At 32.4% G+C, this 14,433-nt stretch overlaps 1 protein-coding gene across 2 annotated transcripts in view; it reads right to left on the minus strand.

The window, feature by feature from the left end:
* Positions 1 to 14,433, minus strand: part of LOC113510733 (acetylcholine receptor subunit alpha-like 1) — a 366,334-nt gene that overhangs the window by 96,191 nt on the left and 255,710 nt on the right. For both annotated transcript variants that reach the window (XM_026894245.3, XM_031907139.2), the window contains one exon: positions 13,681 to 13,884. In XM_026894245.3, coding sequence (XP_026750046.1) covers positions 13,681 to 13,866 — 186 coding nt within the window. In that variant the 5' untranslated portion in view covers positions 13,867 to 13,884. The remainder of the gene's footprint in view (positions 1 to 13,680; positions 13,885 to 14,433) is intronic.

A 14,433-nucleotide genomic window follows, 5' to 3' on the forward strand; every position in this document is an offset into this window, starting at 1 on the left:
CAAATCTTTAATAATTTACATTGAAAGATGTATTAAAATTTATAGTGTTTTAGAATAAGTAAGCTGATGAACGCACTATATTGGGTAGCGATTTAATTTCATACTATTTAGAGATATTTTTTTATGAATAATTCAACAATTTTTTGAACCGACTTCAAAAATAAGATTCTCAATTCGGCTGTATTTTTTATGTTTGTTACCTCATAACTTGGTCGGTTGTAAACGGATTTTTGAAAATATTTTATTTTAACTGAAAGAATATATTTACAGATTAGTCAAATAGAGATTTTATAAAAATCATATTTGACACAATTGAAGTCTTTTTTATGGAATACACGGAATACAATCTTAAATTATTAAACTGTGTATATGTATGTTAGTAATTCAGAATGCTAAGTCAAGATATCTCTAGTAATTGCAGGCATTGAACCAGGTAAGTGGTAAGCACTGGACGGTGATAAAACAAATTGATTGTGATATTAATAAAACAAATTAATCCGTGAAAGGTAAGCTCACTCACTGCTAAATTGGATCAGACTGCTGTATTGAACCAATACGGTCGACGTAAAATCATTTATTTTTTTTATCAATCCCCAACAGGTGTGGGTTTTGACATTAACTTAACATATATATGTCTGATAATAGTTTAACTTAACTTATATATTTTAGTCGTCCTTTTTATTTATTTAGTTTATACTTTATTGTACACGTTAATAATACATAAAAATATGACAGAGTTAATTAAATGTATAAAGGTTAGATTAGCTCTAAAAGTGTTCTCTTCCAGCAAATCCAAAGTGCAATGGAGAATCAATGTTATCAGGTAGAACGATGTGCAATACTGTGACAAAAAGAACTAAACAAATATCATATTTAATTATATATATACATATGTTAATATATACTTACAAATATAAATATATAAAATATGTTCATAAGTATAGAAGATGCTCTTTAACTCTATCCTTAAAAATATTTAAGGATTAACTCTTACATCTTTCATCATGCATCTTTCAGACGTAAATCCTATATAAATGATAAACAGTTGCTTTGCAAACCTGCACATATTATTTCTGAAATGGTTTTCTATAGATATATCTGAAATATTAACTTATAAAATATTATTATGACTTTATGCATCACCATGTATTCCCAAAAATGCTACAAATGAAAAATGTTTATAAAAAAATTGTTGCAAAGTGTCAAAATTATATATTAAATTAAATTTTAAATGTATTTTCTATACCAAAATGAAGTTTAAACAATAAATCAGTAATCATTTCAGCCGTTGACTCTCCACTGCTAAACATAAGCCTTCCTCATAAGGGGAGTTTTGCCAGTAGTTGCCAGCTTGGTAGGCGGATGGCAACTGCAGTTAGGCTTTTAGAGATGTTTTAAGAGCCGTTATCTATCCCTCTACCAGTTCCCTTAGTCGCTACTTACGACACCCACAGGAAAGGAAGATGTGACCTATTCTATGCCGGGACCACACGGCCAATCAGCACAAATATAAATTCATAATACATACCGGGATAGTATAAATTGTACAGAGATGAGTTACACAGCTATATTATTAGTACAAAAAAAGAAGATATATAATAGTATAAAAAACTGAAAAGTAAAGAGTATGTTTTAATTTAAACAACAACATTTTAAATTTCATCTCGTACAATATTCTCTGTATTCGGCTGCATACCTCATCGAGAAAATTCCATCCGTTCTACAACAATTACGGCAAATGCGTCGCTTGAAAGCGAAAATGTGAGGTAAATACGAGAAAGGAATGGCCATGAGACAAGCGTTCGTAATTCTAATTTAAAGTAATTTAGCAAATAGCAAAAGAAAGTTCTGTGACGCCAATACTAAAGTGTCAGACAAACCGTAGTTTTGAAGAATGTGAAATTTTGTGGTAAAATTTTACATAGTTCACACCTACAGGGATTTGAGAAAGTTTACGAACCGATATTAATTTATATAAATGAAACTTCTTAAGTTTTCTACTTCGATCGCTATATAAATTAATATGACAAATACATTAAATAAATGATACCAATTGATTTTAAAAAAAATTACCAAAATAAATTGTGTATTGTTAAAAATGTTATATAGTATACATAAAAAATACCGTACCAAATTGAAAACATAAAGCGTGAACTTCTTACAATGAATAATTGACGAATTAAAAATAAACCTAAATCCAGCTTTACATAGTTGTGTATATACACTTAGGTGTTTTCTTATCTCATTCATTCGTTTTATCACAATTTAAATAAATTGAAACTCATACGTTTAAAATAATAAGAAAAAAAAAATAAGAAAGCTGGTGTGTCATTTGAATGGAAGTAGTTCAGAGAAGGTACTATATTACCATGTCTATTTATAACTGAAAATCAGCGTTACGTCCAAAAAGACATGACACTTAGCTAAGTGACACTATTCCAATGTTTTTTTTTTCTTTATATTTTTTACATATTACATTTTTTTTCTTTATATTTTTTACATATACAGTTTATTGTTACATACTTTTGTAATTAAGTACTAAAGAAATATTTCTTTCCTTCTATTTTCGTTAACAATAAAAAATAAACTTTAATTTTGGTAGCATTACATACGCTTGTTTAGGAGCCACACTATACCAAAATATAATTAGAGTACAGCCAAAAGTAAATTGTAAAGTCCTTTGTTAAGAAAATGCTGTGGTTTCAGCGTTCCCCCAGTTTAATTCGATTTTCACTGTAGACGGTATAATCATGAGGAGTTCTCACAAGAAATTATAAGCGGTTTTGAGTAATGCCACATTTCTTTGATTTCTTTTATCAAAGTAAGCTTATTTGTATTTAAACATTATATGCTACATATATATATATATATATATATATATATATATATATATATATATATATATATATATATATATATATATATATATATATATATATATATATATATATATATATATATATATATATATATATATATATATATATATATATATATATATATATATATATATGTATGTATGTATATATATATACATATATATAATGAAACTTAAAAAATAGGTTTTAAAAAAGTGTTTCTTTTTTACGTTGTACATAACCAATTCTGAACCGATTTTTATCATTGATTTTGTAATTAATAGGATTTACTTTCGTATCCATTCTGAATGAGTAATCATAATTAAAGTCGCTGTTTTTAACGGATTTTTTTTAATTGTCTTGTTTTAACCACAACCCAGTAACGTAGCGATTTATATTTAAAATTGGAACATAAACTAATTGCTTATAATCTAAAACCTGTTTCAAAATAATATTAATTTAATTCCTATATTAAAACTTTCAAAAGACCCGCTACGAGTTGCAATCTGTAAAACAAATCTAACCCGTAATTTTTCCGTTTCCACAAATTGTAATTTCAATTCATAAAAATACATAACAACAATCACTTGGCCGTTATTGTTAAATAAATTGCTAGCAATTACTCATACGGGGTCCGACAATCATTTCTGGCAAATTGGCACTGTGGTCCGGCCAATACGACTCTTGTTTACTGTCGATTTAACGGAAACAAAAGCGACTTTCAGCCTATGACAAATGGTCGTAGCTTCTGCAGAGAAAGGTTTTTCTGCAACATAATTTGATCCTTATTACATTATGTTATGAGCGAATATCGCAGTGTAGAGGTCAGTGTACTGAACGTTTCCTGGTTATATTTTGAGTTTGCAGTTGTGTTGTTTTATGTCTATACTAACTTGTTTCGTAGCTTGCTTTTTTTTAATGGAGATAATTATTGTTCCTTTTTAAAGGTATCTTTATATATGTAATATAATTCATACGATTTTATAATTATTTAATTTTTCTTAGAATATTTATTAAAACATAAAACGTATACTGTGGAAAGATTATATATCATTCGACGTTAAAAGGTTTTTTTTATGCAACTTAGAATGGCAAACAAACTGACGGTCCACCTGATGGAAAGTGGTAACCGTCGCCTATAGACATGAGCAGTACCATGGACATAACAGAGTATACTGTTACGCCCATTATACCCCTCATACGTTACCATTCCTGAGGACTCAGATGTTATTCCTCTGTATCCTGTAAATTCACGCCATATCCCACCCTTCAAACCGAAACACAGCTATGCAAACACAACTGCTTTACGGTTGAAACACGAATAGGACAGAGGTATCCAAGCAAACGACTTTTGTACAAAGTTCTTCTTGGTTCTTAATGCGGTTGTATTTTTTTATGTTTCTTACCTTATAAAAATATTTGTAGTGCGTAGAAATCCAACTCACAAATGACAGGAGATGAAATATTTAATCTAGCAATAATGTCGTTGAACTACTTAATTTTATTTTTTTAAGAATTATCGATAGATAACAATATTTTATATTGTTAGAGATATTTTTCGTGGCCACTTAATTTAATAATATTAAGAATAGCTATGCCTACTATACTCTCATGAAAGTAGGATTCCCTGTACCATAAGAAACTAGACGAAAACGAACGAACCAGCCAACGAACTCGAACCAATTTGTAAAAGTTCGCCTCTTAAATGGGCACGACCGAGAATAGAACTTCATTGACGCTGTAACTTGCCGTAGGTACTACTGCAATGCAGAGGTAATTGTTAAATGTATGAAAGATTAATAGTTCTGTGAAATCATACAATTCACAGTATAACGTATGGCTTCACTTACATAATAGATGAGTCTAGTCAACGATTCATCAATTTGAATATCGAACGATAAAATCGTTCCTCCGATATTCCAATTTTAAAATTCATCACGCTCCCCTTTTCTTGCCAGCGTCTGAGAGGCGAGCGATATCTTTGTTTTTATGTTTTAGGGAATCTAAATATTTCAGCCAGTACTTTATTTGAATTTTTACATGTTATTACTTATGTCCGATTTACATTGATCGTGTTTTTATAAAGCGAATTCAAATACAATATTTAAGGACCAGCGTCTGTAACTCGTCACTGCGCTATTCGTTTACAAACACACATTTTGTTATTTTAATTTATTACAGTAGTTTCGTGATCCTAGAATAAACATACAAATAGACAGACAGACAGAGAGATAAAATTGTAGAAGGTTTTATATTGGCTCATATTTATATTATTGAGACCCCTTATATCAATTTTTCTTAAATATCTCAATGCAATTAAACACAATTTGCCTATTTTCTGCTACACCGGCTGTGTGGTTCCGTCATAAAATGTGCCACTCTTTCCTCTCTCGTGAGTATTGTAAGGAACTCAATGGTCGAGGGATGGGCAGCAGCGTCTCTTTTAAAACATCACCAAAGCCTAATTGCGGTTGCCATCCCATCTGCCAAGCATAGCAACTACTGGCAAAACCCTTTTTATAGGGGAGACCTATGTTCAGCGGTGGATAGTTAACGGATGATGGGTATGGGGATTTGTCTGTTCATGAAAAATTTCCGTATATAAATTCGAAATATTTTAGTTTTTTTTTTGTTTATACAACTTAGAATGGCAAACAAGCTGACGGCCCACCTGATGGAAAGTGGTAACCGTCGCCTATAGACATGAGCAGTACCATGGACATAACAGAGTATACTGTTTCGCCCACGATACCGCCCATGCATTGCCATTCCTGAGGACTCAGGTGTTATTCCTCTATACCCAGTAAATTCACGCCATATTTCACCCTTCAAACCGAAACACAGCCATACAAACACAACTGCTTCACGGTTGAAACACGAATGGGACAGAGGTACCCAAGCAATCGACTTTTGTACAAAGTCTCCCTCTGGTATTTAGTTTTACACAGTGTGGAGTACAAGCCACATATATTCGAGACTGACACGCATCTATTGTTTTCTTTTGGCTTCCCTTCACGCCCCTAGTCTTCTAAGTTCCTTACGCCACTATACATATATTTACAATTTCCATTCCTGCTTTCCTTTGTCGCCCACACACACTATTGGAATAAAAGAGATAAGTATAAACGAAACATAAATTAATTTATATATCAATAACCAATACGCCAATGGACATTTCAAATTGAATTCCACCGCATTCCGGTTTAGTTAAATGAGTTCTGACCGACGCGAGCGCGTTTGTTAGAAAGTTCAATGGATTTTCACAACTGCGCTCTAATTATTGAATCGGTGGATTCCACGCGATCAACAGATATCGTGATTATAGATTTCGCAGATCCATTTGTATCCTTAGTAATTATAATGATATGGACGAGAATTTGATCAGTGATGATATCGATGATATCGGGCGTTATTGTCCACCGCTGAACATAGGCCTCCTTCTATTGGGGTGTTTTGCCAGTAGGTGCCATGTTTGACAGGCAGGATGGCAATAGCGGTTAGGCCTTGGTGATGTTTTAAGAAAGACACTGCTACCTATTCCTCGACTATTAAGTTCCCTTAATCACCTCTTACGACACCCAAAGGAAAGTGTTGAATTTTTAATACTGACTGTTGACACTGAGACATAACTACAACAGAAAAAAAGGGAGGAAAGGGATATTTAATAATGAGATCTAATAGCCACATTGCTAGCAATATACCTTCTCAGGTCGACTTTTACGCAGTTCTCCTGGAAACTATCTTGGTTAATTCTTGTCGAATTCATCATAGTGGGCCAACTGACCTGCATTCATTCTCACCTATCTTCTACCACTGGAGCTTCGATAGCGTATATCGATAACACGGGCGGGGTTACCATTTCATTTTCATTAATTAAAAAACAAAAAACTACAACCGAATGGAAGGGATAGCCTATTCTATACCGGGACCTTGACGCAAATAGTCTATATGTAGTATTTTTATATAATTAATGAAACAAGCTAATATATATACTATATTATACTTATTTTGGTCTGTCATAGAGTAAATAACTCCGCAACTTTCTAATTTATGTCATCCATGAGAGAGCGCTGCTATCAACTAATAAAACTTGTCCCAATAAAAATGTCATGAAACATTTTGCAACTACAACAGAATATTTATAAGCAAAATAGTTACAAATGTATGTTAATCCCGTTACGGAGACGGTAAAGTTTCAAACCTAACACGGCACGGACGGTAAGCATAACCCTTTTTAATGAAGGGATTCCGAAATATACGCGCAGCGTAAGCCGCTCTATATCGATTCGAACACTATTTAGTGAGGCAAACGTGAACGAATTATAAATTAAACTGCTATTGGATTAGCTTAAGTAATAGATTACTCGATATTGTAATTTATTTAGTGCGTACGTTTTTTTTTTTTTTTAGTACGTTTGTTCCGTTTGGAACAGGCTAAGGTCGGAGACCATGCTGCCTAGTCTTCAAAAAGATAATTTGTCTGGAATTTTATTTTTCTAATGTCGCTTCAATTATTGTCATAATCTTCAATATTTCATTTGTCAAATCCGGTAAGTACATTTTCATAAATATCTTTTCTTGAGTTTTCTTAAACCAGTGGATTTATCAAATTAAAAATAAATAATTATAAAAAATCATTGTCTTGCAATTCAATAAAAGTATTCTTATAGCTCCTTGAATGTTGTAGTAATATAAGTGAAAATAGCTTTGAAACAAGAAGGAAATCTTAAGAGAAGCGGGATTGAGTGCGGGATATTTTCGGGTTTTTTGAAGATAATCCTAAGTTCGTCAAACATAATGTGTCTTTGAATGACAAATTCAGAGAAATCAAAAAAAAGGTGATGTAGAGATTGGGCTGTATTTGAGTTACACCATGTGCATGATGGGGAAGCGATCATGCCCATTCGGTGCAGGTGTTCGTTGAAATGTCCGTGGCCGATTCGTAATCTACAAATATTGGTGTAAAATTTTCTGTTTGTGTCCTTTCCTTTGCAGAACCACGGTTTTCCAATACGCCAATTAATTTTGCGGTACCATTTGCCTTTAGTCTGTAATATTTGAGTCCAATGCTCCTCCCATTTAGTTGTAACGATTTTATGTATTCCAATACTACAATCTGAGTAACAAAGGGGTAAATCTTGAACACGAGCAGCACTTGAATTAATAATTTTAGCCAAAGTGTCTACTTGTTCATTCCCAAACACTCCAATATGTGAAGGGGTCCAGATGAAGATAATATCTTTTCCATATATAGTACAGAGATGATAATATTTATTACGAATTTCTTGAATTAAGTAGTTTGATGATGAAATGAATGTGTTATTTTTTAATGCCATAAGAACACTCATACTATCTGTAATTATAATCCATTTCGAATATAGTACCTGTTTTTCTATGTATTCTAATGCTAAAAATATAGCTTTTGCTTCTGCTGTGTAAATACTAGCCAAAGTTGAAATTTTATAACCGTGACCAAATCTATTTGACAAATCGTAAAAAGCCACTGAAGTGCTAAGTGCATTTTTGGAACCATCTGTATATATCTGCCTGTAGTCAATAAATTCTGATAAAGTCTCATACATATCGTGCTTTTCTTTTATGTCTTTACGTATAACAATTTTGATCTTACAGAACTTACTCTCATAAAGGCCATTATAACAAGGAAGTATCTTACTACTATAGATGTTATATTCATCTCGTAAATTCAAATCATTGACAATAGTTTTATTCAAAAACATAGAAATGGGGCAATTTAATAATTTGAGTATGAGTGGGTTATTGGAAACTGAAAAAACTTTGAAGAGAAATTTGAGTTTTAGGTATTCGAAACGAAGAAGGATAGGAGGCAAATTACATTCTACTTGCATTGAGATAATTGGAGAAGTATACATAGCACCTAAAATAAGTCTTAAATTCATATTTTGAATTTTTTCGAGTTTTTCTACTAATTTATATTCTGAGGCATAACAAAAGAAAGCGTAATCAAAATTACTTCTAACAAGAGATTTGTAAAGTAAAAGGATAATTTTAGGATCAGCTCCCCAGTTACGACCAATTACAGATCTTATTATATTAGTGGCTCTTAAAGCACGATCTACTAAGCAATCAACGTATAGATCCCATTTTAAATTTTGATGAAAAATTACCCCCAGAAATTTAACGCTACAGTCTGTTGGAAGAGTTTGATTATTATATATAATATTCATTAATGGAACATATTTATGAACTTGATGAAAAACAACTACTTTACTTTTGGTTAAACTAATATCGAGGGAAAGAAGAGAAAAATATTTCTCAAGTCTTTTTAATGACTCATTTAACACTAATTGCATATCAATAATATTCTTTCCTTTTATATAAATTAATAAATCATCGGCAAATTGCAAGTTGTTCACACTGTTTCCTAAAATTGAATTAAGTTTATAGATATATAAAATATATAGTAGCGGGCTTAGAATACCACCTTGACATACTCCTTTAGAGCTTAACCTAGGTCCTATTAATTTACTATTTACTTTAACATACACTTCTCTATTACTAAGAAAATTATAAATCCATTCGATAAGTTTCATTGGAAGAAATGAGGATAAAATCGAAGATAGAACTGTTAAATTTACATTGTTAAAAGCTCCTACGACATCTAAAAAAACAGATAGAACATATTCATCGTTATTCAAAGCAGTACTAAGGTCGACATAGAAGTTCGCTAAACTTTCGCGCGCTGAATATCCACGGCGAAAACCAAATTGATTCGATGGTAATATACTATTACTTTCAATAAAGAACTCTAAACGCTGTTTAATTAATTGTTCGAATAATTTGCCTGCACAGGACGTCAATGTTATAGGTCTATAGGAGTCGAAATTTGTAGGATCTTTACCGGGTTTAATTACTGGAATCAAACAATCCATTTTCCATTCTGGTGGGATAATACAGTCCTTCCATAAATCGTTAAAAATTTGTAAGAGTTTAGTAAGGTTTATTTTATTCAGCAATCGAAACATATTGTATGTTAAGCGATCTAGGCCACTAGCTGTATCTTTTCTAGATTTTACTGCACTGGATATTTCATCAATTGAGAATGGGTCAGTGAGAAATTTTGGACATGAATTAACAGAATTAAACTGTTTGTCATCAAAAGGTGAGTGTACAAAATCAGGAGTATATTTGCGTAAAAAATCATTGACCCATGATATATCTTTAAAATGATTTTGACGATGTTTTGAATTTAGTTTTCTCATATTTTGCCAAACAGTGGAAATTGGTGTTAATCTATTAAATTTGGAACAAAATTCCTGCCACCCCTGTTGTCTTACTTGCTTAATTACTAACTTTTTAACAGCTTGAACTCTTTTAAAATTTATGTAATTATCGAGAGTTGGATTTTGTTTAAACCTAAGGTAAGCCGCTTTACTATCATTGACAGCTGTCGCACACCTGTTATTCCACCAAGGTACTGCAATATGTTTGTGCCTCTTTGAAGTATTTGCACCGCTATTTGATAAGTTCCTACGTGGAACGGAACGTTCCACAGCTGTCAAAATAATTTTACAGAACCTATTGTAATTGTTTAAGGGTTCATTGACATCATACTCGAAATCCAAAAGTAATTGATTAACAGTTTCAGAATAAAGATCCCAATTAACGAGACGTAGGTTTATACGATTTAACAAAAGTTTATTAACTTCATCTATAGGAGCATGTTGTTCACCTGACGGAGTTGATGAAGAGTTCTTTGTGTTTATTTTAGTAAAAGTCGGCAGGTGATAACTTCCTAACGGATCATCATGAACCGACCACTCGCATTTTAATGATATGGATGGGGATACCATAGTTAAATCAAGGCCATTGGGTCTCCAAATATGAGAGCCAACAGTAGTAACTTGCTTATCATTTAATAGTACCAAATTACATTCATCTAAACAATCAAGAATGTCTTTACCTCTTGTATTAGTGGAGGTACAACCCCACATAGTATGATGTGCATTTAAATCTCCAGATATGATAGTGGGTTTAGGAAGAGACTCCAAAAAGAACTTAAATTTGGCTTTAGTAAAACTAGGTGTACTATTGGTAGGACAGTAAATACTGGCAACTGAATACCAAGAATTATTAACTTCAATACTAATAGCTATAGTTTGCAAAGAATTGTCGAAAAAAGAGTGAAGTTTTTTATATCTAATACTATTATGTATAATAATCGCTACTCCATTGTGGTTATTACCACAATCATTTCGTTCTATACAATAATCTTTAATTTTTAATTTGTAATGTGGTTTTAGCCAAGTTTCTGAGATGAGAGCAATGTGAATATGATGTTCATTTAAAAATTGTGTAAAAATATGTCGATTGCTCAGTAGGCTCTGAGCGTTCCACTGTATGATAGTTAATTGGTCTCGATTGAATTTTGTGAAATAGGTCTATTACCAAAAGTATCATATAACACATTCAAAACACTTTTAGTGTTAATAGATGTGTTCTTTGTGTTATGTAGTGAAATAAGTTTGATTATGCTTTCTATTAAAAGTGATAAACTCTTGTTATCAGAATTTAGAATTGAAATTAGGTCTACATTTTTTTTAGGTTTGTTACCCAGTTTAGGAAATATTTCAGTGCTAAGTATATCTCCAAAAGAAGCAGGTCTGAATTTAGATCTATTTTCAGCAATTTTCTTTTGTTTAACAGGGCATTGCGGTGATACACTTGTGTGATTTCCATTGCAGTGTACACAAATAGCGTTTTCCATTCCAGTTGTACAAGTTTTATAATTATGCTCACCTTTGCAGATGCTGCAACGCTCAGAATTCTTACAGAATTTAGCTAAATGTCCATACCTCAAGCACCGGTAGCATTGTTTAACTGGTGGTATATATGGAGTGACATTGTGGCGCCAACCTCCAATATCCAGATATTCAGGTAATACAGATGCAGCAAAAGTAATTGTCACGGTTAGAGTTGGCTGTAACACATATCCATGAGTCAAGGTATTTTTTCTTAAAATTCTTTTAATAGCAATAATTTTCTTAGAACTCGATATCATAGTATATATTTTTTTATTAGATATATTTGTAGGTACATTTCTAATAACGCCTGTAACTTCTGTTGAAGAAGCAGGAATACTGGCCTTAAAATGGTAGTCATTTAAAAAAGTTTTATTATTTAAAAAAGCATTGGCTAAGTCTGGCTTTTGAAAGTATACTCCGATTTTGAATTTATTTATAGATCTAAGATAAATTACCCCTTTATTAAATCGTTTTAAACAGGAGGAGAGTGAGAGCAAGTCTCTGGATCCAATGGTTTTCTGACTATCTGAGGATTCTACAAAGACAACAAATTCTGTCCCAGGGGATTCCTCGGGATATCTTCTAATATAATCTGTGACGTAGTAAGGTTTATACTTATCGGCCTTATCAATTTCAGATTCTGAGTCAGTAGAAGTATCTTCCGAATATATATCCTTGTCATTACAAGGTTCATGGTCTACATCACCTGAATCGTCATCTTTTTTTTTCCTTTTTCTACAACTGCGCTTCCCCATGAATGCTAATTATATTACTGTCGCTGAATTTAATGAAAATATAATATTTTATTCAATAATAAGAATTGATAGAGATAGTTTTAATAAATTAATAAAAAAAATTTAAAAAACCCGCTTGTTCTTATTCGAGTTTCCCGCCTTTTTCCTTAGTGCGTACGTTTCTAATGTCTTTTTTTTTTTATAAATTTATACGGTTTGGGTACAAAGTTATTCATGTGCTGCGACATAGAATGTGCATATTACTTTCTCGTGGGGGTCGGAAGAGGTGACTAAGGGAACTTAATGTCCAAGGAATGAGCTATAGCGTCTTAAAATGACACTAGAAGCTTAACTGCGGTTGCCAACGGTGGTAAATATTGGTAAAACCCAACTTATTGGGAAAGGTCTATGTTTAATAGTGGATAGTTAACAGATAATATGATGGTATGATGATGATGATTATATAAATTGATGATCTATGACGAACTCCACCGACGTCATCATTGTTTAAAACAATAGATAATACTTATAACACATTATTGGATACACGAAAAAAAATTGCAGGTACATAGTTAAGTTAATTTTTTTTTATACCACCGTGGTGGCAATCAAGCATTCGGCCCACCTGATGGTAAGTGGTTACCGTAGCCTGTGAACGCTTGCAATACTAGTGGTATTAGGCGCGCGTTGCCGACCCTAGAGAAACCTCTTTACCCCTCTTTTGAAGAACCCCATGCTGTAGTCTCTTGGGAAAGTGTATCTAATAATAGTGTATTTAAAAATATGTGTCAATAACGCGAAAGTTTAAAATTAATTACTTACTATACTTATAATGTTGAATTACTAGGTCACTCAGAAAGTTTTTATGTATATGAGACTGGCCAGTTATAATTTATTTAAAAATATGAGTATTTATAAGTAAAAATAGGTACGTTCTAAATTCAAAACTCCCTCCATATTTTTTGCTAGCTAATTAAAATTACCGTGTCTCATTCAAAAATGGATTTGCGTCGAGAACATTTTCGCGCTATGATTTATTACGATTTTAAGTGTCGCCTGAAATCGGACGAATCGTACGATAGACTTCGAATGGGATTCATTCCTGTAAACGAGGTGTCTGCGGCGGACAGGAAAAAGTGTTTCGTAAACTGGTTCAGACGCATGAAACATTGTATAGAGGCTGGTGGAGAGTACTTTGAAAAGATGTAATAAAAATATATTTACATATAGAACATTTTTTTGTAGTGTCGCAAAACTTTCTGAGTGTCTCACGTAAATTTATAATAAATTACAGATAATACTCACAACGTCGATGAGTTGACTGAGCCTAAGCCCCATTTTGACGGTGAGTCGGTCTGAGTTGTTGCCCACGGGCCGGATCAGGCGATTGTAGTTGGATAACAGGTCGTCGTACAACCGCTTTGCATCAGGGTTGGCGACGCTCAAGCGGCCCCACACGCACAGGAGTCCGACCACCAGCGCCAACACCATCTTAGGCTAACACCACCCCTGTGGACAAAGACAGTACAAAGTTAGAGCAAGATTTAATATTTTTGTAATAACACCTGAGTCCTCAGGAATGGCAACGCATGGGGGTATCATGAGCGAAAGAGTATACTCTGTTATGTCCATGGTACTGCTCATGTCTATAGGCGACGGTTACCACTTTCCATCAGGTGGACCGTTAGCTTGTTTGCCATTCTAAGTTGAATAAAAAAAAAGCTCAGCGATAGATTCATAAAAAACGACATTTCAAAAATGCTTTCAATTAAGTTTATATTAATTTATTTTATTTATTTTTATTTTATCGTCAAGTACATTGCCATTCCATTTGTATCAAAAAAGTCTGAAGTGATCATTAATAACAATATTTTGGTAGGTGTACAATTCCTTGGTTGAAAAATTTTATTTGACTTTTTTCCTTATTTTATAAGCGCCAGGAAATATTTTTAAATAAATAAATAACAATAAAAATTAATAAAAATTAATAAAAATTAATATACTATATATAAATATAATACACATATATTGAACGTTCAAGATTCATATTGGTTGTAA

This window comes from Galleria mellonella, unplaced genomic scaffold (assembly GCF_026898425.1).
Source record: "Galleria mellonella isolate WM207_F2 unplaced genomic scaffold, CSIRO_AGI_GalMel_v1 utg32, whole genome shotgun sequence".
NCBI lineage: Eukaryota > Metazoa > Arthropoda > Insecta > Lepidoptera > Pyralidae > Galleria > Galleria mellonella.